The sequence below is a fragment of the Sorex fumeus genome, unplaced genomic scaffold (genome assembly GCF_029834395.1).
Source record: "Sorex fumeus unplaced genomic scaffold, SorFum_2.1 ptg000019l, whole genome shotgun sequence".
NCBI lineage: Eukaryota > Metazoa > Chordata > Mammalia > Eulipotyphla > Soricidae > Sorex > Sorex fumeus.
In genome coordinates, this window is record NW_026606076.1 from 14,067,038 (window position 1) to 14,093,935 (window position 26,898).

The 26,898-nt window shown below is 39.6% G+C and overlaps 3 protein-coding genes across 3 annotated transcripts; all 3 read left to right on the top strand.

Annotated features, from left to right (window-relative positions):
• Nucleotides 1-5,390: 5,390 nt before the first annotated feature.
• On the top strand, nucleotides 5,391-6,368 carry LOC130021959 (olfactory receptor 7A17-like). The gene has a single exon (XM_056112694.1). The coding sequence runs from the start codon at nucleotides 5,391-5,393 to the stop codon at nucleotides 6,366-6,368; it is 978 nt and encodes a 325-aa protein (XP_055968669.1).
• Nucleotides 6,369-16,710: 10,342 nt separating this feature from the next.
• On the top strand, nucleotides 16,711-17,643 carry LOC130021962 (olfactory receptor 7A10-like). The gene has a single exon (XM_056112695.1). It carries the CDS (start codon nucleotides 16,804-16,806, stop codon nucleotides 17,641-17,643), a length of 840 nt encoding a protein of 279 aa, XP_055968670.1. The 5' UTR covers nucleotides 16,711-16,803.
• Nucleotides 17,644-25,428: 7,785 nt separating this feature from the next.
• LOC130021963 (olfactory receptor-like protein OLF4) lies at nucleotides 25,429-26,367 on the top strand. Its single transcript, XM_056112696.1, has one exon. The coding sequence runs from the start codon at nucleotides 25,429-25,431 to the stop codon at nucleotides 26,365-26,367; it is 939 nt and encodes a 312-aa protein (XP_055968671.1).
• The last annotated feature ends 531 nt before the right edge of the window (nucleotides 26,368-26,898 follow it).

Below are 26,898 nucleotides of genomic sequence, written 5' to 3' on the forward strand. Positions count from 1 at the left end.
CTAAAAGCCAAAGTGCCCTGTTGGAGAGAGTCTTGACTGAGAAATTTGAAACTGTTACACTTACAGTTTTGAGATGAAGGGTCTTGAGTAAAAGATGATGGTGTCCTCAAAATAATCTCAAAGGAGAAGGAATCTGATTATTCCCCGAGATTCTGAGGGACCCAGCCCTGCAGATGTGTAGCTGTGAGTCCAAGGAAATTTCTAATCCCTTGATTCCTTCTCACTACATCTAAGAGTTTAAGGTCACATGTGCATTTGATTAAAGCAATAAGTGATATTTCCCCTTACTGTCTGTCAGTCTTTGCAGGTTGTCTTTTTCCTGGAATTTATCTTGCATATAATTGTTGATAAAGGTAATCCTTGTTTCCTGCTATATCATGCACAGCATTTCCTTTTCATGTTACAAACACACACACACACACACACACACACACACACACACACACAGAGTGAAATACTATGCAGCCACGAGAAAGATAGAGACATGCAGTTTGCCATCACCTGAGTGGAATTGGAGGTTTTCAAACCAAGTGAAACACAGTCCGAAGGAAAAACACAAACATCTGTGATAATTATGATAATTGACCAGAAGATAAATGATCAGAGGATAGAGGATCTTACTCATATAGAAAATAAAAAGAAAAGGTAGGGGCTAGACAGTTCCCAGTGGAAACAATCTGAGATATTGTCAACGAAGCAGTGAAATGAGACTGAAAAGGGCTGAGAAAAGAATTTGCTTCCAATTTTGTATCCATCATCATTAAAGCCACTGTTATTTTTGTATTCTTCTGTTTTGTCATTTAATATAGAAAATAAGTGTTTAATACAGCACAGAACTAACACATTTGAAATTTCAATATAGACCTGCTTTTACCTTAGTGTTTTACAGTTCAAAAAGTAGAGGGCTAATAATTCTCATCAATATTTTAACTCAGTCCATGGTACGTAAAATGATTTCAGTATCTCATTTATTTGATGATTGATTTATCAAAGGCATCATGAAGACAAAAGTTTTATAAAAATATTGCATACTTCTCTGCACAGATAGAGAATTCTTTTTTTTTTTCTTTTTGGGTCACACCTGCCAATGCACAGGGTTTACTCCTGTCTCATGCACTCAGAAATTACTCCTGGCGGTGCTCAGGGGGGCCATATGGGATGCTGGGAATCAAACCCCGTCAGCCGCGTGCAAAGCAAACACCCTTCTGGCTGTGCTATCACTCCAGCCCCGAGAATTCTTTCTTTAGCGATAAATCTAGAGTTTTGCCCTACCACAACTCATTCTTTGTCTATGAGACATTGTCAAGTCTTAAACATAGGAGGTGAGAAATGCAAATAAGGTGCAAATCCTAGAGGAGGAATGCATTCTGATGTTTGTTCTGGTCTACGGAGAACAGAATCAGCAACCAACATTTCTCTTGTCTCCAGACCAATGTCCCCCAGGAAGCAGCATGCCCAGAGGTGAGAGTAACAACGGAAATCCCGCTAATGAGCTGACACAGGGAGATGTAAATATTCCCTCTGTGGTAGCATCTCCATCAGATTATACCCTGACCTGGAAAAGGCATGGTTTTACCCATGAATTCCTGGGACTCCTTAGGTATCCAAGACTTCTTTCTGCCTGCCTGCTGCTGTGATTTCTGAGAAAAGAGTTTTGACCTTCATTATAACCCAGACTTGCTCGATTTTGTAACTGCAGGCTGTTTGCTTCCTCTTGGAGACCCTGTCTGGTGAGTCTGAGAACCTCATACATAGGTACTTTAAGAAAGATTGAGGGAGCATAAAAGGAAAGAACTTTTCTCTGAGGTCATCTCAGAGTCTTACTTGGCCTTCCCGAAGGCTGAGACATTGTCACACATTTTGTACCAGGTTTGGTGTTAAAAATATTACAGTTTTAACTGGGATAGAGAAGGGGCCACTAAGTGAATGATGCTTGGAGGGCTCACTTGGGATCGGAGATGCGTGCTGAAAGTAGACTATGGACCAAACATGATGGCCACTTACTACCTGTATTGCAAACCATAACATCCAAAAGGAGAGAGAGAGTAAAAGGGAATGTGCCTGTCACAGAAGCAGCAGGGATGGAGTGGGGGGTGGATGAAAGGGGTGATGGGAGGGATACTGAGAACATTGGTAGTGGAGAATGGGCACTGGAGGAGGGATGGGTACTCGTCATAACTGAAACATAATCACAAAAGTTTGTAAGTCTGTAACTGTATCTCACGGTGATTCATTACAAAATATTTTTAAAAAATATTATAGTTTCTCACCATGGAAAGCATGGATGCCACTGCTGGTATTAGTTGAATGTATGGTATTAACATTTAGAGCGAATTGAATTACATTCAAGTCCAAGCATTGAATAAGTGGTAGATCCAAGATCAAAACTATGATGCCAAATGTTTTCATTTTATATAACTTAGGAGAGTCTTACAAAATTACATATTTCATATCCACCCCACTATATTTTATTTGAATATTTTCTGTTCCATATGTTGGGTTTATATCCTGATGCTTGTTATCATACTTCGTCCTTCAGTGTTGTTTAATCTTTAGAGGTCTTAACATAAATTTCATTTCATTCATTTCATCATCCTGTTATTCGTCGATTGCCTCGAGCAGGCCCCAGTAACGTCTCTTTCATCCTAGCCCTGAGATTATATTCAAGGCTATTTAGGAAAGTGAGACCCATCACTTTCCTTAACATAAAGTGTGACAAAAATGCCACTTATTTCTCATGAAGATAGTTTCCTGCTTTTTATTAGCTATTCTGGTCAACAAGGGGGATATAAGTTTTGTTGAAACAATTCCAGGAACAAGGAAGCATCTGAACTTAATAGATTTTATATTTTCTGTGTCCATTTCTTTTCATAGTCTCTGAGAGTTTTGTATGTTGTGAACATTTTATTCTGCAAAGGCTTTGAATCATTTGCTCATGGGTTGCTCCCCACTTTAAATTGGAAACTATTTCCATAATTTTTACTATAAAGATAATATGATATGATGGGCAGGAGTGACAGTACAGCGAATCAGGCATTTGCCTTACATGCTGCTGACTTGGATTAGATCCCTGATATCGTATACAGTCCCCTGAGCACTGCCAGAAGTAATTCCTAAGTGCAGAGCCAGGAATAACCCCTGAACCTCGCTGGGTGTGGCCACCCAATTTTTTTAAATGGTAGTATGATATGAAAAATTTCCCCTGTGTTATTCCATTCACAGTTATTTTAGCAGAAGTTAACAGATCCTGCTATGTTATGGATGCAGCAGGAGGCTATAGTGTTTATGCATGCATGTGTTTGAGTGTATGTGTGTTTGTTATTTTTGGTTGGGGAAGCACTTGGCAGTGCTCAGGGCTTACTCCTGGTTATGATGAGGGATCACTCCTGGTGTGGCTCAGGGGACTATATGTGGTGCTGGGGATCAAATTCGGGATGGCTATGTGCAAGGCCACTCACTGCCCTACCCACTGTGCTTTCTCTCTGGCCCCCTGTTTTCTGGGACATAAATAACATAGGGCAGTGGTAAGTATCTCATATACTTCAGAATAGGTAAAGGTAAAGGTAAAGGTCCTTCCGTTGATCGTCGATTTACTTGAGCGGGCCCAGTAACATCTCCATTGGAGACTTTGTTGTTACTGTGTCTGGCATATCGAATACTCTCCGTAGCTTGCCGGGCTCTCCGAGAGGGGCGGAGGAATCGAACTCGGGTCGGCCATGTTGGCCGCTTGTAAGGCGAACGCCCTACCGCTGTGCTATCGCTCCTTATGATCCTTATATAAAGAAAATTTTATTTAGGAACAATGATTTATAAAATGGTTAGTAATAAAGTTTCACACATACCAGGTACGTGGCCTCATCTGACATGATCTTCTTTGAATATTAATTTATCTCTTTTATTATAGAACTGCAGGGACTTTGATTTCTCAGCACTTCATAGTATTTGATTAGAAAAATGGTCAGATTTCATCAGATATTCCTAAAGTGGAAGAAATAATTTATTAATTTTGCAAGATGATGACATATTGGGTAAAAGACAAAAGGGGGCAGGATTTTCTTAGGCCCTTATAGAGCAAGATCTCTTAAAAAAACGCGCAATGAAACAGGTTCATAAGGCCAGACAGATAGTATAGTAATTAGGGTGCCTGTCTTTCACATAACTGACCTGGGATTGATCCCTGCCACCTTATCTGGTCCCTTGAGCTCCACCGGGAGAGATGCTTGGGCCCAGAGCCAGGAGTAATCCTGGAGCACTGCCAGTTGTGGCACAGAAGAAAACAAAACAAAAAACTAGGTTCATATGAAAATGCTTATTTTTCATTCTTCCCCCCCCTCAATTTTTATTTAGTCACCATGCCTTATAATATTGTTCATAATAGCTTTTCAGAATTACAACATTTCAACCCCAAACCTACAACCAGAGTGTTAGATTCTCTCCACCATTGTCTTAAGGTTCTTTCCAACACCATTGTCTTAAGGTTCTCTCCATCACCCTGTTTTGGAAAACTCTGGGTCTAATACCATTAGTTAGAGAGTCATTCCTTACTATTCTTTTTTCTATCCCACCATGAGAAAGGTGATTCTCCATCATCCCTCTCCTTCTGACTGACTTCATTCGGAGTGATACCCTCTAATTCTATCCACATTGTGGCAAATTATATGATTTTATTCTTTTAGTTGAGAAATATGCTATTGCATCTCTAGACCTCAGTTTCTTTATCTACTCATCTGTTCTTGAGTTGTTGAGTTTTTTTTTTTTTTAGATTTTTATTAGTGAAACACCATGAGGTATAGTTGTAGATTTACAAATTTTTGTGCTTGGGTTTCAGTTATACAATGATCAAGTACCCATCCCTCCACCAGTGCCCATTCTCCACCACCACTAATCCCAATATCCCTCCCACGCCCCATCCCCCCATCCCACCCTACCTCTGTGGCAGGGCATTCCCCTTTGTTCCCCCTTGTTTCTTTCCTTTTGGGTGCTGTGGTTTGCAAAAGAGGCATTGAGTGGCAATCATTTTCAGTCTAGAGTCTACTCTCAGCATGCATCTCCCATCCTGGGAGGATCCTCCCAACACCCTTTATTTGGTCCTCCCTTCTCTATCCGAGCTGCCTTTTCCCCCAGCGTGTGCGGCTGGCCTCCAAGCCATGGAGTAAACCTCCTGGTACTTAAAACCTGGTACTCTGCTATTCTTGGGTGTTAGTCTCCTATTTTGTTACCTTATGTTCCCCAGATGTTGGGTTGTTTTTAAAAATTGACTACTGTGAAAAGAGCAGCTATGATATATGGTTAATTCTTGACTAAACTAGCATTTTAATATGTTCATGATATCCATAGTATGGAAATTGATATTGTATTTATTTTCAATTCTAGTAATCAATCACCACCTCATGGTACCAGACAATTATACACAGATTACTGAATTTATTCTTCAGGGATTATCAAAGGAACCCAAACTACAAACCCTCATATTTAGAGTTTTCCTCTCCATGTATTTGGTCACTGTGTTTGGAAACCTGCTCATCATCTTGGCCACCATCTCAGACCCCCATCTCCACACGCCCATGTACTTCTTCCTGTCCAATCTGTCATTTGCAGACATCTGTTTCATCTCCACCACCATCCCAAAGATGCTGGTGAATATACAGACAGAGAGCAAAGCCATCACCTATGAAGGCTGCATCACACAGATGTATTTCTTCCTATTCTTCGGTGTTTTGGATGACTTTATACTGTCTGCAATGGCCTATGACCGCTTTGTGGCCATCTGCCACCCACTGCACTACACAGTCATCATGAACCCCCGGCTGTGTGGGTTGGTGGTTCTGCTGTCCTGGATCATAAGTGCCCTGTATTCTGTGTTACAGAGTTTAATGGTGTTGAGATTGTCCTTCTGCCCAGACTTGGAAATTCCTCACTTTTTCTGTGAACTCAATCAGATGGTCCAGCTTGCCTGTTCAGACACATTTGTCAATAATGTTGTGCTGTATTTGGCAACTGGGATACTGGCTGGCTGTCCTCTGGCTGGAATCCTTTACTCTTACTCAAAGATTGTTTCCTCCATCCGCAAAATCTCATCTGCTCAGGGAAAATACAAAGCTTTCTCTACTTGTGTGTCTCACCTGTCTGTTGTTTCTTTATTTTATTTTACAATCCTGGGAGTGTACCTTAGCTCAGCTGCTACCCACAACTCACACTCGAGTGCCACCGCCTCCGTGATGTACACGGTAGTCACCCCCATGCTGAACCCCTTCATCTACAGTCTCCGGAACAAAGACATCAAGAGCGCTCTGAAGAGATTCATTGGGATGGAAGCTTTGAAAGTGTCGACTTTCTTAGGACTAAAGAAGTGCTCATTTGGTAAATAGATTGTGTGCCTTCTTTTTATAAAGTGATTTGCCAGATATGTTTCTCCATGAAGGCTTCATCATAAAAGAATTGGCAAATCTATTGACTTCACTTCACTTCTAAAAATTGATTATCAAAATACAATTCTTAATAATCCTTCACTGGAAAGAAGAAATAGTAAATCTATTGACTTAATAGTGTCCCGAACTGATTATTCAAATATAATTCTCAATGGATCCTTCCTTCATAAGATTATTTGCTTATGGTAAAGTAAATCTATTTGCTTCGCAGGGTCTAAGATCTAGAATTGACCTTAAGTATAATTTGCAAAAGCTTAAATTGATAATTTTTCTTATTATGCAAAATAGTTCTTTTTCATGGGAAAAATACTCTGTAAAGTTTTGTTATCATATAGGATGTCTTTTGTTCACTGAGGTGTAGATATTGGTTACTATATTGTCTTTCGACAGGATTAATTAATTTCCTTGAAACCTCCAAGTCTGCCTACAAATATTAATATTCCATTGCTTAGATATTTTTGTCAAAAATTTTATTCTTTAAATAGAATGTTAAATTATCAATAAATATATTATTAATTGTATATTAGAGCCTATCTGCTCAGGATCTTGTTTACTATTTTTGATGAAATGATTATTCTCAAGGGACTAAAATTTCTACTTATTTGTGACATTTAAGGTCAGTTTTTCCTGTACAAGTGCTCCGCTAATTATCTGGAATGGAACCTCATAAGAAAGACTGATTAATACAATGTTCAGAATTAAACTTGGGAGTCTAGAGTAATTCTGAGTACTGTCTCCAGATATAAGAATATACTCTAAAAACCCAATAATTATTATAAATAACCTAAGTTTTATGCTCTTAGTTGTTTTAGCAGTTATATATTGCTGCCTAGCAATTCTGCATAAAAATCATCTGATTTAAGTACCTTTTGCACACTAAGGTAATCTATGTTGGTGGAGTTTTCTAACCTCTAATTGGATACTCATGAAATTTGAGTCACCTGTGAGTTTTCCAACTGTGTTGATAACTCGTCCAAGATCTTGTGTGTGGGCTAGTTCATGTCTTAACTGAAGCAGTATCTTGTTGGCTGTGTTTATATATGTAGGTATTTATATACATAGTTTACATGTGTTTGCTCTGTTTATATATGCAACTGAAAATTTTAGTTTAGAAAAAATAATTTTTTTCAAGTTGAATCACCCTATTCTACTGTTTTCTATATGCATATATGGCACTTTGCTTTCTAAAATGTTGGAAGATTTCTATCCACTGCAGTAGGGCATTTGCCTTGCAGGCGGCTGACCCGGCCTACCCGGGTTCGATTCCTCCGCCCCTCTTGGAGAGCCCGACAAGCTAGCGAGAGTATTTCACCCACATGGCAAAGCCTGGCATGCTATCCGTGATGTATTCAATATGCCAGACACAGTAAGAAGTCTCACAATGGTGACGTTACTGGGCCCGCTCAAGCAAATCAATGAACAATGGGAGGACAGTGACAGTGACAGTGACCATTAAAGTGAGTCAGGTATGTGTGCTCAAGTTACTATACTTTTTACATCATTGTATTTTCCCATTTTGAGAGTAAATTAATGCTTCTAAAGACCTGCAATAAGGTGCACAGCTGAAATGTAGCATTGGCTAAACAGAAAAGTTCATACAAAGTTCAAGTGTACATAGTCCTTGGATCAATTTGTATAATTTAAGAGATAATGGGGTACTTCCTTTGGATGGTATGAGAAAGAATCACATATGCAGAAATTAAAGTTTTAGTTCATTGAAAACATGCATAGATAAAGTTTATGTCCCTATAAGTGTATGTGTTTTTATTTCTATGTGAATACTCATACAAAAATATGCATGCACTGAGATATTTATTTGTATGCTCTGAGATATTTATGGTTTCATGTATTATGTTGAGGAAAATCAGAGAAAGTTGGTTGCAGAGCACAAAAATAAAAATAATATACATTTGTATTAACATAAATTAAAATATGGAAAAAAATTGAAAGGTACTGCAAAACCTTAATTCTGATAATAAATTATTTTACATATTTTAATTCCAGGAAACCACTATAGTTAGAATCACAGTTACATTAATTCACTGTATAAGTTAATGGGGCAGACAATCTACAAAAAAAAAATATTATACTTGAAATACCCTTACCCAGAGCAAATCAACAATGGACTGAGGGCTTAAACTGGATACACATAAACATTTTTTTTTTTGCTTTTTGGGTCATATCCAGTGATGCTCAGGGGTTACTCCTGTCTCTGCACTCAGGAATTACTCCTGGCGGTGCTCAGGGGGACCATATGGGATGCTGGGAATCAAACCTGGGTCGGCCATGTGCAACACAAATGCCCTACCCATTGTGCTATCGCTCTGGCCTCCACATAAACACTTAATGAATAAAATGTGCTTACTATATTCCTAGAGCCACTTCAAATTAATTCCATTCGCATTGCTTAAAGCACAAAAATACATGCTGTTACAGTCTTGGAAATTATAGTTTGAAATGACTCTCATTGGATGAATACCAAGATGTGGGCGGACCCAGTAATTCTGAAGTTCAAAGAAGAATCTGTTTCTTTCCCTTCCAGCTCATGTTGTTGGACACCTTCATCTCTCAGTTCAGGCCCTTTAATATTTTCAAATCTACCTCTGCTTAGATGCCTTTGTCTTTCTCTTCAACATTTATAGGACCCTGTATTTGATCATAGCAAATCATTATACACATCATATACATAAACGTCATGTAAATAAACATCAGCTGAATTGATAGCTGGCTATCTGACTCTTTGAATTCTCTGAAAATAAAATACTGAATGACAGTGGGTTTGATGAGAAGGTCCACATATATTAGAATTCTGCCATGATAAAATATATTCTCTCCTATTATTTTAGGGCACCTATTTAAAAGGAAGTGTGTAAAATTAGCTTGTAGAACTAATCACAGTCTCTGACATGAATAAATACGTTATTCCTTCAAAAGGGCCTTCAAAAATAATATTTGGTGCAGAGGATTTAAATCTACTAACCCAAATCCAATCCAGGATCACATATCTTTCCTGATATGTATAATAATTTGTTCTTAAATAATAAATTATTAGTTATAAAACTAATGTTGGGGAGGGCAGGAGGGAAACCAGGGAAATGTACACTGGTGAAGATGTTGGAACATTGTATGATTGAAAACCAATCGTGATCAACCTTGTAACTGTGCATCTCGTGGAGATTCAATTAAAAAATAGTCATTTGACTTATAATATCTAGAGAAAAGAGGCTCATTAGGTAAAAACTCCTCTCTGTCCAGATCAGCTTCCCATGGGGGAATCTTGTGTTTATGGATGGAAGAACAAGAGGTGAATGAACTTAACAAGCAGTGAGTGGGTGGTTGATATAAATATCTCCTCATCTTCATTCTCACACTGTATGTCCCTGGGATTAAGGGGACATTTGTGTTAGTTTCTTCTTCCTTTGTTGGCAATTCAAATCTTTCTGGGGAACTTATGCATTATTCCTTCCTGCTCTCTTTTCTGGGAAAAGACAAAGTCTCCATCATCCCCCATCCCAGGAGCGATTGAGACTTCCACCTGGAGACTTCCCTCTTGGATTTCTCATCCAGGTGAGTTCAACAAGCCAGCTGACTCAGCCCAGAGAGTAGAGAGAAGGGGAGCCCAGAATATTATCAAACTGTGATGAATGTTTGAGAACATCCACGAGGAAGGAGGAGGTGTGTTGGTTACTTGATTCATGAATGATGCACTTACTTTAGAGGCTACAGAATACCCTCCCTGAATACATCACACCTTTCTTTATTTATTTATTTTGGCTTTTTGGGTCACACCCGCCGATGCACAGGGATTCTCCTAGCTTTAAACTCAGGAATTACTCCTGGCGGTGCTCAGGGGACCATATGGGATGGTGGGAATCGAAACCCGGTCAGCTATGTGCAAGGCAAATGTCCTACTGCTGTACTATCACTCCGGCCCCATATATATCACACTTTTGACGGGTGTTTCTGTTCTTCACCATGAAGGTGTTAGTATACTGTGCTAGGAAGCACGTTGATATTTTAATATTCTGTCTGTAGTTCTAACTGGAGATTTTGTCAGTCAGACTGCATGAGTAATGTCCAGAGAGACATTTCTGAGTGTCACAGTGGATGGAGGTAGGTGGTATCTAGGTATGCTCTAAACAGTCTCCCTTTCATGCACGAGACTGGCTTCTGATTTACTAGTACTTGACTAGTAAATCCCAACTTAAAGGGGATAGTTATTTTCAGTGTTTATAGCCTCTTTTTATTTCTTTAACCACTTTAGTACTTCACTTTTCAGCAAAATTTTAGAGTTTTCTGTTTGCTACCAATTTAAAATCTCCAACCTCATTGGAGAGATAGCTCTTACATTTTTTTCCTGAGGCTGATGGATGTGAAGAGATTTCTTGCTTCCTTATTACAATATTACTCAGTTTCAGAAAACTTCAGATACTTGATCACCAATTTGACTTCCCATTTAGGATATGTGTGTAAATCACTGACCTTTCCTGTATTAAAGGTGAGGTAAAACTTTCAAACATTTTCTCAGGCTACTATTTCTGTGTTGACATTTGAAGAAAATTCTAAGTGTAACTTTGCAATTAAAAAGAAGTCTATTTTCTTGCACAGGAGTTTCTCACTCTATTCTGTTAACAGATTATCCCACCTGCAAATTTTTCCAGTAGTTATCTAGATGCTTATCTAAACTGTTTGGCTACTGTGACCCTGAAGTTGTAATTGTAGAATAACATTGATTTGTCTCTTCTCCTCTGCCCCAAGGAGCGTAGGATTACTGAGTAACACCCATCACAATACTTCTGAAGCTCTCCCATTTCCTCGGAATTCATCTCTAAGTTCTCTTTTGTGCCCGCTTGATTATCCATTAATCACTCATTTCCCCAAATCAAACCCATGATTTGTAAGGTCAGATCCTTCTAAAGACACTGGATTTTATATTTGTAAGTCTTTCGAGCAATGTCCTTTTCATATAGACACAGAAAGACAGTTACTGGTATGCTTTTGTAACTTGGGAGTTAAATGACTCCAAATAGGGCGTTCGCCTTACAAGCGGCCAACATGGCCGACCCGAGTTCGATTCCTCTGCCCCTCTCGGAGAGCCCGGCAAGCTATCGAGAGTATTCGATATGCCAGACACAGTAACAACAAAGTCTCCAATGGAGACGTTACTGGGCCCGCTCGAGCAAATCGACGATCAACGGGAGGGCCTTTACCTTACCTTAAATAAACTTTACTCCTGAGCATCTGTCATATTTACTCAACTTAAGCCTCAGTTGCCCTTAGTTTCTACCACCCCCAAAGCAGGGTCCCGACAAAGAGACTGAATGGACCCAGGGCAAGCCATACGCTACCCAGGCATCGAAATGGGACAGGCAAGAGCCCTAAAACTTATAAGAACATCGCCGTGGATGAATTCTTAGCTTATTATATCTCTTACTGGGTCCATATAAAATGACCAGAAAGATTATTAAGAAACAAATTTAAGGGAGCTGTTTAAATAGTTATGGATGAAAGAAAAGAGAAATTCAGCCTTAGTTGAGATTCTGCCCTTGAGCACATCTCTTAGAAGCATGAGGTCTTGTCTTAAAAAAGCTTCCCTGGAAAAAAGGGCTTTCATATGTTGATGGTGTAGTTGCTACTCATAACCTTGGAGGTTGGGGTTCTTTATTTTTTTTTTTTTTGCTTTTTGGGTCAAACCCGGCTTTGCACAAGGGTTCCTCCAGGCTTTGCACTCAGCAATTACTCCTGGCGGTGCTTGGGGGACCACATGGGATGCTGGGAATGGAACCAGAGTCTGCGGGCACGGCAACGCCCTACCCATTGTACTATCTCCAGCCCCAAGGAAGAGGTTGGGCTCTTAACAAAGGCTCGGAGACTGGAGTAGGGGAAAGAGTCAGATTAGATTGGGTCAATGACTAAGGCAGCTACACTGGGCGCAGGGAGATGAGCATGGGGGAAAGTAGGAGATAGGAATGAGGGACAGTGTGAGACCGGGATCGGTGCACTCAGTGAGATTGGGATAGGCACGCGGGGAGAATGGAATAAATGGCGGGATGGAGATTGGAATAAGCAGTGACTGATCATCAACCAATGTGGCGACCCTGTTCTCTCCTTCACACGTCTGTTGGCAGCGGCAGGAGGGGATAGGTAAGCGCTCTGGCCATGGAAAGCATGTGATGAGGGAACGCACACAGTAATAACGCTATATTTTGAAGATGTCTATGGGAAGAGAACTCTGTTATTTTTTACTCAGGTATGTGATTATCTTTTCCAGATGTAATTTTGCAACTCCAACTTTTGGGGGGCTTCTTTTTTGCTTTGTGGGTCACACCCAGCGATGCTCAGAGGTTACTCTGGTTCTGCACCCAGGAATCAGTCCCAGCAGTACCTGGTAACCATATGGGATAATGATGAATGGAAATGTCTTACCTGCTGTACTATTTCTCTGTCCCCCTTTTGGCTTGTTTCTGAGGCCATACATAGCAGTGCTCTGGCTCAGTGCTCAGGCATTATGGTATCATAACTGGTGATAGTCAGTGGATCATAGGCAATGCTGGGGCTAAAACCCAAGTCTGCTACATGCAAGTGAGTACATCACCTGCTATCTCTCTGGTCCCATAATCCAAACATTTTTGATTCAATTGAAATACAACTTGTCATAATGCCCATATAGTTGAAGCTAGTTTTTGACTCAGTAAATGAGAAGTGAGCACTTCCTAGGGATCAGAAGATTTCTAGTAATGTTTTAAATTACATTATTCTTTATATTTGTGATGTTGAAATAGTTGATCCATCCTCATATCTGTAAAGAATGGCTCTTTATTAGCTTATGGAGGCCAGCATTTGATTTTTTCATTCAATTCTTTTTATGGAAATTACTCATTTTTGACAGTAACTCTGAATTCTTCTTCTTTTTTGGTCACACCTGGCGATGCACAGGGGTTACTCCTGGCTTTGCACTGAGGAATTACTCCTAGTGGTGCTGGAAAACCATCTGGGATGCTGGGGATCAAACCCAGCTTGCAAGGCAAATGCCCTACCTGCTGTGCTATCGCTCCAGCCCCTCTGAATTCATTTTAATTTATTAATTTTATTATTTTTCATTTATTACTTTTGTTATTTTTCATATACTTAGATTTGACTCATTGTGGGCACATACATTCACACTCGGTGCTGGAGTAGCACCGAAAGAGTTGAAAAATAAGTCAAAGTTCCTGCTGTCTCAAATTATAAATTTTAATGTAAAGACAGGAGAGAGAAATCAATGTGTGCATGAAATCAATAGTTCCCTTTGACATCAGTAGATGATGCAGTTATTTGCTCTATGGGTATGGGGAATATTAACAGAACTTCGGTCTGAGGAGGATGATCTCTTAATTAGGGTGAAGACCGGGAGCAGGGCTAGAGTGTGGCCATTGTGTTTGTCACAAAATAATTCAAACCTAGCCTGGGAAAAACAAAGAAAATATGTCACCTAAAAAGGGAGGCAGGAGCTGTCTCCATCCCTGATGGGACCACTTACTCAATAATTGGTCAATTAGTTGTGGATTGAACTCAGGATTAAAAAAAAAACAAGCGCTCTACTGAAAGTTACCAATGAATAGTTACCAATTTTTGAACTGTGTGTTTCATGATTTCATCTCAGGTCCATTTTATCTAAGGCAAGACATTCGCCACTACAAGCATGTCAATGGCTTTGTCTTTTGGAGAAGCTAACTTTTATTTCCTTCTGATTTTGGCTGGGTGTCAAGGGAACATATGAGTCTGGCATGCAGCCAAAAGCAGCAAAGATATGTCTACTTAAATGTCTTTCAGAAACTACATAGGAAAACTCATCATTTTTCTAGTCCCTCTTTTCCTGTGTTTATTGAACAGAATTTTTAATATGTGAGTTAAATTATATATATTAAATTATACATTATATGTATTATACAACTGAAACCCAATAATAAACAACTTTGCAACTGTGTAACTCACTGTGATTCAATTAAAAAAATAAATTACTTAAAAAACAAGTAAAAAGATGTAAGCTAAATTATGTGATGCAATATAGCTACCTTGACAGGAGTCCACAATATTTTTTCAAGAATATTTCAGAAGTTCAATTTTATATCAGGTGGTTTCACTCATCTGTAAAATTTACAAAGTGAGCAATAACGCTTAGACATATCTGCAACTATGGTGGTTATTGCAGAAAGGGGGAGGGATTTGAAAAGAGAATTCTCTTTGGTGCTGGAATAGTACGGGGCATTTGGTGGTGGGGGTGGGATTATACACAGACAGAGGTGGTAATACTAGACCCCGAAATTCCTTGCTATTGGGAATTGATGCTAATCTATAAAAATAGAATTAACAAAAAAATTCATTTTCTGCATGAAACAGGAGAAACGTAATTGATCAGACAAACCTGAGTTTCTTTGTAAATATTTTTGAATACTGTGTTTGAGTAGAAAGGGCATGGAAAACCCAGAAAGCCAAGGTGTCATGTCCGTGAGAACATCTATGAATATATGTGTTTGCATTTGTGTTTGTGTGTATGTGATGGCGGTGTGAGACTATTCTTAGAGAAGAAACACATGTGTTCTTATGCTCCAAGGTGACCCTGACAATACAGCATCCAGAATTCATCAAGATACTAAGGAGGGGTGTGTTTCAAATTATGGGTCATCTTTGCAACTAGATTAATAAAGGATGAGGAGACATAGAATAGACAAAGTTCCTTTATCCCTGATGTGCTCGCATGAGCTGCAAATGAGCAGAGAATAGACAGCTCAAGATAGAAAAGTGAGTTTATTAGAGATTCACTGCTGAGGACCACAAGTCAGAAGAGAAAGAGACTTGGGACCCCGTTTGCTGAGAGGGTCTCTCTTTTATCCTCTAAAGGTGGGCTACAATCTTTGTACATTCTTATCAGTGAAACAGGAGATACACAGGAAAAAAGATACATAGGAAAAACAATCAATGCATCATTCCCACATGGTATGGCCTTCAGATGCTCAAAAGGAAAACAGTGTCAGTGTCTCCTGCCCATTTTTGTTATGGCCTTGGGTACCATCTCCCAAGCACTCGCATCAATCTGTTGGACCCAGTGCACTCCCATCAATCTGGTAGGCCCTTAACTAGGTTGATTGGGTCATAACAGAAATGTTTCTCCCTTCCTTCTCTTATTTAATTTAGGGGGTCAGTTTCAGTTTCCCAAGGCCCATCACATTTTCTTTATTTTCATTATAGTTTCATAATTCTCATTACATATGGCTTCTTATTTGTCATTACACCTTTTAAAGAGAGATTGTAGGGATGGAGAGATAGTAAGCAGGCCAGACATTTGCCTTGCCCATGACTGACTCAGATTCGATCCTGGGAACTTCATATTATTCCCTCAGCCTGCCAGGACTAATCCCTGAATGGAGATCCAGAAAAGCACAGTGGGGTGTAGCCCCCAAACAAAACAAAAAATAATAAAATAGAAAATGTTCTACTCGCTTGTTTCTGTACATTTGCATTCAATTATTAGTCCCAAAATTAGTCACATTGTCATCTACCATGTGACCATAGTTTACTATTTGGTTTAGGATTCTTCCTCCATCATTGAATTTGGATTTTTAGCTCTCTTCTGGTAGTTATCAATAGTCAGCTGATATTTTTCTATTTATTCTAACTGATATGATACCATATCAGATATGATATCTAAATGATATGATAGTTTCATATCATTTTTTATATCCCACAAATGAGTGCAATTCTTCTTTGTCCCTCTCCCTCTGACTCATTTAATTTAACATGAAACTCTCTATGTCCATCCAGGCATAAGCAAATTTCATGATTTCATTTTCCTTAGTGGCTGCATAGTATTCCATCATGTAGATGTACCCAAGTTTGTTTACTCAGCTGTTTGTCTTTAGTCACCTGTAAGAGCTCTGATTGTTTCCAGATTCTGGCTATCTTGAACAGTGCCGCAATGAATATAAAAGTGCAGATGACTTTTATGCATTACAGTTTTGGGTCCCTGGGGTATATTCCCAGGAGCAGTATTGCTGGGTCATATGGAAGCTCAATTTCTAGTTTTGTGAGGGATGCAAATATTATTTTCCCAAAAGGTTGGACTAGTCATTCATGCCCACAACAATGAATGGCAGTTCCTTTTTCCTTGCATCTGTACCAGCACCGGTTGTTTTTGTTCATTTTGATGTGTGTCAGTCTTTGTGGCCTTAGATATCTCATTGTGGTTTTGATTTGTAACCATGTTATTTCTCCCTCTCTTGGAAGTGAAATGGATTTCGTGGAGCGAGAAAATGACTCACAAGTTTTGGAATTTCTTCTTCGTGGGTTTTCAGACGAACCAGAACTGCAGCCCCTCATATTTGCGATTTTCCTGTCCATGTACCTAATCACTGTCTTTGGGAACCTGCTCCTCATCCTGGCTGTGATCTCAGACCCCCACCTCCACACGCCCATGTACTTCTTCCTCTGTAACCTGTCGTTCGTGGACATCTGTTACACCTCCACCACTGTGCCCAAGATGCTGGTGAATATACAGACACACAACAAAGCCATCACCTATGAAGGCTGCATCACACAGTTGTATTTCTTCATAGTCTTTGTAACATTGGACATCTTACTCCTGACCGTGATGGCCTATGACCGTTTCGTGGCCATTTGCCATCCCCTGCACTATGTAGTTATCATGAACCCTCAGGTTTGTGGACTCCTGGTTCTAGGATCATGGGTTCCAAGCAATCTGATATCACTGTTGCAAAGCTTAATGATACTGCGACTGTCCTTCTGCACAGATTTGGAAATCCCCAGCTTCTTCTGTGAACTCAAACAGATAGTCCCACTTGCCTGCTCTGATACATTTCTGAATGACTTGTTCATATATTTTGGTGCTGTTTTGGTGGGCATTTGTCCTCTCACTGGAATCCTATACTCTTACTCTAAGATCATTTCCTCCTTACGTGGAATCTCTTCAGCCCAAGGGAAGTATAAAGCATTTTCCACCTGTGTGTCTCATCTCTCCGTGGTCTCTTTATTTTACTGTACAAGCCTTGGCGTATACCTGAGCTCTGCCAGTCCACACAACTCATATTCTAGTGCCTTCGCCTCGGTGATGTACACGGTGGTCACCCCCATGCTAAACCCCTTCATCTACAGTCTCCGGAACAAAGACTTAAAGAGAACTTTGGAAGCATTCTTTACGAGGGGACCTACAAAAGGTTGATTGTCTTAGGTTTTAAGAAATGCCCATTTTTGGTGCATATCCTCCCTGAGCTCATGTGCTGCTTTCACCCATGTGGCCAAGCACATGTGGTGTCCAAGCACATGTGGTGCTCAAGCACACGTGTCGCCCACATCTCCCTCTTGAGATGTGGACTTTCATGCTTTCCTATCTAATGCTGGGATGTGTGTAGGGCTCTGTCCGCCCTTGGAGAAGCCCAAGTTCTCTCTTGAGCATATTACTCTCCATTCTCTCCCACTTTCTCTCCCTCTTTCCCTTTAAAAGCTCCAACTAAAGTCTGTTTTACTTCAAAAAAAGAAAAAGAAAGAAAATAAAAAAGAAATGCCCATTTTTATATTTTTTATTTTTTTGAAGATGGAAAAAATCGATTATTTATTACATTCCAAACAAGTTTGCAATATTAACAATAATACTTTACTCAAATCAGGCTGATCTGAGAATGATATAGAGATAATGGGAGTTTGAAACCCCAGTTTTATGTCTCCTTTGTTGGTCTGGCTTCTCAACTCAGACAGAAAGAATAGAGTTTAGTAGCCTCTGCCCCTGAGCTAGGTCTTGATTTTGATCCCAATAATCTGGCACTGACAGTTTCCACTTTATGATATTTGGATGAGTTACTCATTGGAAATGCCCATTTTTAATGAGGTTAAAGTGTTAGCATAAAATTGTGTTTACCACAGGATGAGCATAGAATGTTCTTTGTTTAGTATTTGCTTTCTGAATTTCTAATTCAATTCATATCATCTAATTCTTACCTCTAACTTTTCTACTGGTGATCCTATATAGCATTCCCCCCATTTTGTTATTCTATCTTCCTAAATTAATTTACCATCATATATTCTAATATTTGCAAATACCATTTATCTAAAAAGAAACTTTCAATGTTATGTTGATTATTTTGAGAGTACACTACCTTGTTTTTTCACTGTCACTGTCACTGTCCTCCCGTTGTTCATCGATTTGCTCGAGCGGGCCCAGTAACATCTCCGTTGGAGACTTCATTGTTACTGTGTTTGGCATATCGAATACATCATGGGTAGCTTGCCAGGCTCTGCCGTGCGGGTGAGATACTCTCGGTAGCCTGCCTGGCTCTCAAAGAGGGGTGGAGGAATCGAACTCGGGTCGGCCATGTTGGCTGCTTGCAAGGCAAACACCCTACCTCTGTGCTATCGCTCCAGCCCCGCCGGAGTGATAGAATGGTGGGTAGGTGCTTGCCTTGCAAGTGGCTGTTCCCATGTTCGGTCCCCAATACCTTGTTTTTTAAGCCTGAAAATTTCATATAACATCAGATAGTGGTAATTATTCCCACATTACAAGGAAGGTTTTCTATTAACAAAAAAATGAATAGCACATGGCACATTAATGGAATTGATGATAAAATTTATGATAGTACAGCCAGGAAGGCATTTTCCTTGCATCCCATATGGTCCCCCGAGCAATGCCAGGAATAATTCCTGAGTATAGAGTCAGGAGTAACCCCTGAGCATTGCCAGGTGTGACCCAAAAAGCCAAAAATTTTACGATATTGTAAGTAGATGCAGAGAAAGTATCTGAAAAATCATTATAATTCCATAACAATAAATAGGGAGAAATACAAATTCTATAAATATATACTAATGTATCTGTTTCTATTGAATTCAAGGCCCCTAATATATCTATGACAGAGGGTATGAGAAAGAACAATGTGAATAGAAATTAAATTTTAGTTCAAGAAACACAAAAACTGAGTAAAATTTTTGTCTGTGTCTATGGGTGTTTAAAAAATTATCTTAAAACAGTTCCACCCATTTGCAAATATTTACAGATAGAGATGTTTCTGACTTAAGAATCTGAATCTGATTTAAGAATCATAAACATCTCTATCTATAGATATTTGTAATAATTTATGGAGATAAAAATCAGTTAAACTCGAAGGAATACAAAAGAGTATAATGAATATTTGGATTAAAATGAAGAAAGTAAATATAGACAAAAAAACTGAAAGAATGGCCTACCACATTTTTGATGATAAATTGCTTTACTCTTCTCATGCCACAAAAGAGATGGAATCATATTCATATATATACATGGAGATATTCACAGTTGCCGTTAATGGGTCAGATTATCTAGAAATCAAATGAAAACTCATTCTTTGCATAATATAAAGTTTCAACATGAAATATATATGAACAGCCAAATAATGGATTGAAGACTACAATCAGTTTTTATAAATCTTGTGTTAATGAGTAAATTTGTATGCTAGGTTCTATTGCTACTGTGAAATTCCCAGACTCAGTGATGAAAAGAAACCAGTGTACTGACATTTCTGGAAGTCTGAAGTTTGTCTCCTTGGGTTGATGCCTCAGGAGTGGGTCTTTTCAAGAATCAGAGGAGAATATTTCCCAGTTGTCTTTGTCTTTTGTGGACCAAACACCCGTTTTAATGGCTCAGAGCCCTTTCTCCAAGCTGTCAGTGTTGAATTTTCAATTATCTCTCTGATCTGCACTCTTTTTCTCCAACATTTACAGACCATCGTGGTTTCTGAAGAGTCAAGGCCAATCTTGAACCTTAATATCTGATTAGCAACTTACTACCTTATCCCTTAATGGTTATAAAAATATGATGGTGGAAGGAATGTGTAGTGATTTTGAAGTATCTTATTCTGCCTCCTATAAATTCTGCTTCTGAAGTCTGTTATCTGGTTTTACTGCAAACTCCCTTCGGGGACAAGAAAAACAGAATGAATGACAGAATTTGGGATGAGTCAGTGCACTATTCCTTTAAACAATTTTGTTGTTGTTGTCGTTATTGTTATTTATACCTGCTAACTGCCAAAATCCTGCACTGGTCAGATGACTGACCGCCTAATAAACACAGTTCTGGGCCTGTGGTTTTCAACCTTTGTGCACCCAAGGATAAGCACTGGTCTATGGAGCAAAGGTTGGAAACAACTGTTACAGTTGCTACTTGGATGGGGTAATTTTGGTTCATAGGCCAAAGAACAGTGGGATGTGTAATATCTTTATAATAGTGTTCATGTTTATGGTCTTGATGGCTGTCCCTCTTGGAAAGCCTGGCAAGCTACAGAGAGTATCTCGCCCGCATGGCAAAGCCTGGCAATCTACCCATGACCTATTCGATATGCCAAACACAGTAACCACAAGTCTCACAATGGACACATTACTGGGCCCGCTCGAGCAAATCAATGAACAATGGGAGGATAGTGCTACAGTGCCACAGTGTAGTTATCATGCCCGGCACCACAAAAAATACCAAATATCCTCCACCACTGTCTTACATTGCTTCTAGTCCATCTCTCACGGGCACACCCTATTTCTCACCCCCAGCTTGTTAATCTGTTTTTTTTTAAAACCCAAGGTCAAGAATTTTCCAACACTAGATATCATCTATTCCCTTATTTTGTTTCTCTCTATACCAAGATGAGTGAGATCATCTGGTGCATGTTATTCTTCTACCTCTGACTTAATTTCATTTGACACAGTTCTCTCCAGTTCTATTCAAGTTGCAGCAAAATCAAAAATTTCATCTTTTCTTAAGGTTATACGGTAGTCACTGTGTATATGTCAGTGTCCGGTTTTATCTTCATCCATCTTCTATTGCACAATTGGGCACTTTCCATATTCTACCTAGGAATCAATTGAATAAAGGATGTTCAATGGAAAAACTTATACATTGGAAACTAAGGTTGCTCTGGAAGAAGTATAAGAGGATATCAGAAAATGAAAAACAAAACATGACATGTTCATGGATTGGAAGAACTAATAATTGTCCAAGTGACCATCTTACTCAAAGCATTAAACAGATTACATGCAATCTCATTAAAATTATGATGACATTCTTTAAAGACCAAGAACAAACTCTACCATTTGTATGGAAAAGATTTGCATGGAACTACTATACTTTTAGAAGTATCTGCAAACATGATTTTCTGTGCACAGGTCTTACAACTACCAACCAGTGCCTGATCCAGAAGCACAATCTCGTTACTCAAATTTTGATTCTCAATCCATAACCTGCAGGTCAAGCATCTCAGTAATGTGTTAGAAATCCCTGATCTTGGGGGTGGAGCAATAGTACAGTGGGTAGGGCATTTGCCTTGCATGCAGTCAACCTGGGTTTGATCCCTAGCATCCCATATGGTTCCCCGAGCACCACCAGGACTAATTACTGAGTGCAGAGGCAGGAGTAAACCCCCGAACATTGCTGGATGTGACTCAAAAAGCAAACAAACAAACAAACAAAAACAAACATGAGAAATCCTTGATCTTTCCAGGTCCTACTAACTCAGAGTGTTTAAGAACACAGTTAATACTTGGCCACATTAATACTGGAGATGGGCTGGCCTACAAAAGGTTTTCATACCTTCTCAATATTTTCTTGGGATAGGTATAAAAGTGAAAATATTTCTTATGGATCATACCTGTTTCTTCATTGCCTGTCAGCCACTTTCCAAGATCTTTAGGGGAAATAGAATTTCGGGTTGGGACCCTGTCTCAGAGTTTAGAACTAGAAGCATGCCAGTTATTATAATGGAGATCCCATACTCAGTAAGATATTACCCCAGGGAAATCACCAAATTCTTTCAATCCTATGTTTCTGCAATAGAAAAAAATTACAAAACTTACTCAAAAATGATCGAATTATAAATCCTCTGAAAAATTATGTTTCATAGAATAATTCATTTCATAGAATGAATACCTATAGGTTTTTCAATGAGAAAACTTCCAAAAATAGTTAATGCAGAGTTAACTATTTTTGTGCAGAAGGTAATCTAAGCACATTCCGTATCTATGGAATATTTAAGAACTAAACAGAACTTGTGGAATATGTAGGAGATTTGTAATGGTTTTGTTAAAAGTGTCATGCTGCCAGGAATTATTGTAGGAATTAGTTTCACCTCCTTGTTGTTGAGGAGAAAGGAAATTTCTGTGCCTGCCACAGAGGCAGGGGGTGGGGGGTGGGGGATGGGGGTGGTGAGAGGGATACTGGGAACATTGGTGGTGGACAATGGGCACTGGTGGAGGGATGTGTACTCGATCATTGCATTGCTGAAATGTAATCATGAAAGTTTGTAAGTCTGTAACTGTATCTCATGGTGATTCCTTAAAAAATAAAAAAATAAATAAATATTGACATTTAAAAAAAAGAAACCCAAGCACAAAATTTGTAAGTCTACAACTGTACCTCATAGTGTCTCACTAATAAAAATTTTTAAAAAAAGAAAGCAAATTTCTGAAAGATGACACGGGATGTCCCCATATCAACTCAGTTCTTTGAAGAGACCTGGACCTAATTCCGACAGGCTATTAATTATAGATATGGAGGGGAAAGCTTTAATTCAGATGAAGATAATGTGATCTTTGGTTTAGAGTTCAGAAATGGTGGCAATGCATGGAGAATTATATATTTATTTGTTTATTTATTTATTTATTTTGCTTTTTTGGGTCACACCTGGTGATTCACAGGAGTTACTCCTGATTCATGCACTCAGAAATCACTCCAGGCAGTGCCCGTGGGACCATATGGGATGCTGGGAATCAAATCTGGGTTGGCCAAAAGCCCTGCCCGCTGTGCTACTGTTCCAGCCCCACATGGAGAATAATTTTTGAAAAAAGGGGATTCACTTGACCTCTAATGTCTTGGGACAAGAAATCATTAGAAAGTGTTTGTTTTTTTCTGGCCAGGAATTTTCCACAGGGAAATTATGTGCTTCAGGATGGGAGGAAGCAGAGATAAAAGCGCCTAATGAGCAGACAGAGAGAGCTGTAAAGATCTCTGCTTCTTCTGTGTCTCACCCTGAGTGCAACTGAGCCCAGAAGGACATTTCTGCATTTTCATTTGTCTTTTGTTAACAGTGTGGAATCCTAACTCTATCTCGGTGACTTATTCCTTCTTGCTCTTTTGTTCAGAGAAAGAACCTTGGTCTCCACCATTTTCGAGAGCACTTTAGCCTCTACCTGGAGACTTCTCTCTCAGAGACCTTATACATGTGAGTTCAAAAGGGTGTGTGTGTGTGTGTGAGAGAGAGAGAGAGAGAGAGAGAGAGAGAGAGAGAGGGAGAAAGAGAAAGGGAGGAGAGAGGGAGAGAAAGGGGAGTAGGAGAGAGGGAGGAGAGAGAAAGAGAGGGAGGGAGAAAGAAAGGGAGGGAGATAGAGTGGGTAGGAGAGTGAGGGGGTAGTAGAGAGAGAGAGGGAGAGTTGTAGAGAGGGAGGGAGAGAGGATAGGAGAGAGAGGGTAGGATAGAGAAGGAGAGAGTTAGAGAGAGGGAGGGAGAGAGAGAGATAAGGGAGAAGGAGAGAGGGAGGGAGAAAGAGAGTGGAAGGAGAGAGAGATGGGGAGGAGATGGCGAGAAAGAGAGACAAACCAAGACTAAAATAAGCGTCAATTCTACTTCACCCAGAAGCAGGATATTACTGTGTTAGCTGCTTGATTAATGGATGTGTTTAATTCAGTGGCTACAGAATACATCAATATGATTATCTACTCACTCTGTTTTCTGCCTCCCACCCCCAGCTGTGTTCAGGGATTACTCTTAGCTCTATGTTTCTGTGCTCAGGGATGACTCCTGGCAGTGCTTATGGGAATATAGATGGTGCCTGGGAACCCAGGTTGGCCTCCTGTAAGGCAAATGCCCTTTGTGCTGTGCCACCTCTCCTGTCCTCTCTTCAAACTTTTGGTGAACTTTCTTTTCTCTATCGCGAAGTTGCTATATATATACCAGAGCTAGAAAATTATGTTGAGACAGTGAAGTTTGATGTGTGGTGATCCTGACAAGCCAGACTGCAATGCAATATTCAGAGACTTTTCTGGGTGTTTGCAGTAGGCACACAAGGGTGGTGACCAAGGATGGGCTAAATATCTTACCATACACTTGGCCAACTCCACCACAGCGAATGATTCTGACTAGAATGTCAGGAGCGTTTGACTAGTGAACCACACCTTAAATGAAGTCATTGCTTTTGTTATTTATGTAGACATCTAATATCTTTTATCCATTGTGTTACTTTCCTGTCATAAAGCTAGGGTTTCCATTTGCTACATGTTTAGAAGCTCCCATCCTGGGGCTGGAGTGATAGCACAGTGGAGAGGGTGTTTTCCTTGCACTCAATTAACCCGGGTTCGATTTCCAGCATCCCATATAACCATATGGTCCCCCAAGCACTACCAGGAGTAATTCCTGAGTGCAGAACCAGGAGTAACCCCTGAACATCGCCAGGTATGATCCAAAATGCAAAACAAAAAACCAAACAAACGAACAAACGAAAAAAACCTCCCAACCCATTAGGGAGTTTTCATACTTTTTTTTTCCTCAAGCTAAAGTGTGTGAAAGAGATATCTTGTCATTCTTTCATAGCAACTTTACTCAGCATCAATAACTTTGAGGTAGTAGATCACTATTTTGATTTGCCCATTGGTAGATGTACATAAGTCATTGATCATTTTCTACTACAAAGGAAATGAAAACTTCAAATGATTTCTTAGGGTATTATTTCTGGGTGGACTAGGGATTATTAATTAAAAAAATCTTGAACTAGTGGAAGAAAACCCCATTAAAATTGTGGGGTGTATGGTCAGTAAAGCCAGAGATTATGGAAACAAAATTTTTGTATCACACATGTCATGGGAGAACCCTTCAAAGGAGCCACATACATATAGAAAATATTGATGTTAGCATCACTGCAAAATAAAACTGTGGCATGTGAATATTTAAGGTGTGCATGGTTTTGTGAAAAATATTCTATTTATCCTGAAACTCAGATTAACTGCATGGAAGGGGAAAACAATTCACAAGTTTTAGAATTTCTTCTTCGTGGATTCTCTTCAGAACCAGAACTGCAGCCCATCATCTTCGTGATTTTCTTGTCCATGTACCTGATCACCTTCTTTGGGAACTTGCTCATCATCGTTGCTGTGATCTCAGACCCCCACCTCCACACCCCCATGTACTTCTTCCTCTGCAACCTGTCCTTTGTGGACATCTGTTCCACAACCACCACCCTGCCCAAGATGCTGGTGAATACACAGACACACAGCAAAACCATCACCTATGAAAGCTGTATGACTCAGTTGTATTTCTTCATAGTCTTTGTAACATTGGACATCTTCCTCCTGACGGTGATGGCCTATGACCGCTTTGTGGCCATCTGCCACCCCCTGCACTACACGGTCATCATGAACCCTCAGGTGTGTGGGCTGCTGGTTCTAGGGTCTTGGATTCCAAGCAACTTGATATCTTTGTTACACAGCTCACTGGTGCTACGATTGTCCTTCTGCACAGACTTGGAAATCCCCAGCTTCTTCTGTGAACTCAAACAGATGGTCCAACTTGCCTGCTCTAACACCTTTTTAAATAATTTTTTTATATATATTGGTGCAGTTGTGCTGGGTGGTGGTTCTATGACTGGCATCCTTTACTCTTACTCTAAGATCGTTTCTTCCATACGTGGGGTCTCATCAACCCAGGGGAAGTATAAGGCGTTTTCCACCTGTGTGTCTCACATCTCCGTGGTTTCCTTATTCTATTGTACAAGCATAGGTGTGTACTTGAGTTCTGCTGCCCCCCCAAGCTCTCACTCCAGTGCCATCGCCTCGGTGATGTACACGGTGGTCACCCCCATGCTGAACCCCTTCATCTACAGTCTCCGGAACAAGGACATCAAGAGGGCTTTGGAAACATTCTTTAAGATGGGCACTACAAAAGGTTGATTGTCTTAGAATGGGAAAAAGGTCCCCACTATTAGTAAGGTCTAAGTTTTAGTGTAAAATTGTGATTATTTATCATGTGTTGCACATACAATTTTCTCTATTTCAATTTTAGTTTCCTGAATTTCCATCTCTTTGAGCTCATCTTCAATAACTATCTAATTCCCATCTGGTTAAGCTTTTCATTGGTGCATTTGTTTAGCATTTAAATAGTTTTGTTTTTCTACATTCCTAAATTTATTTTTCAATATAGATTTTGAGTTCTTTGAAATTCCTATATGCCTCAGGACGTGAATGTTTTAGAATGAATGTTTTATAGTTTAATGTTTTAGAAATACTATTAACCTAAAGATATATGTAACACCAAATAATTTTTTCTTTCTTAGACTCATTAGGAACAAGACTATACTTGGTGATAAACCTTATTTGTATATTTTGCAATAGATTACTGTGTATTCACGAGGTGGTTAGGGAAATCCGGCGGCTCTCTCTCTTGCTGCCTGTGTTGGGTGGTCTTGGGCCACTTCCCCACCC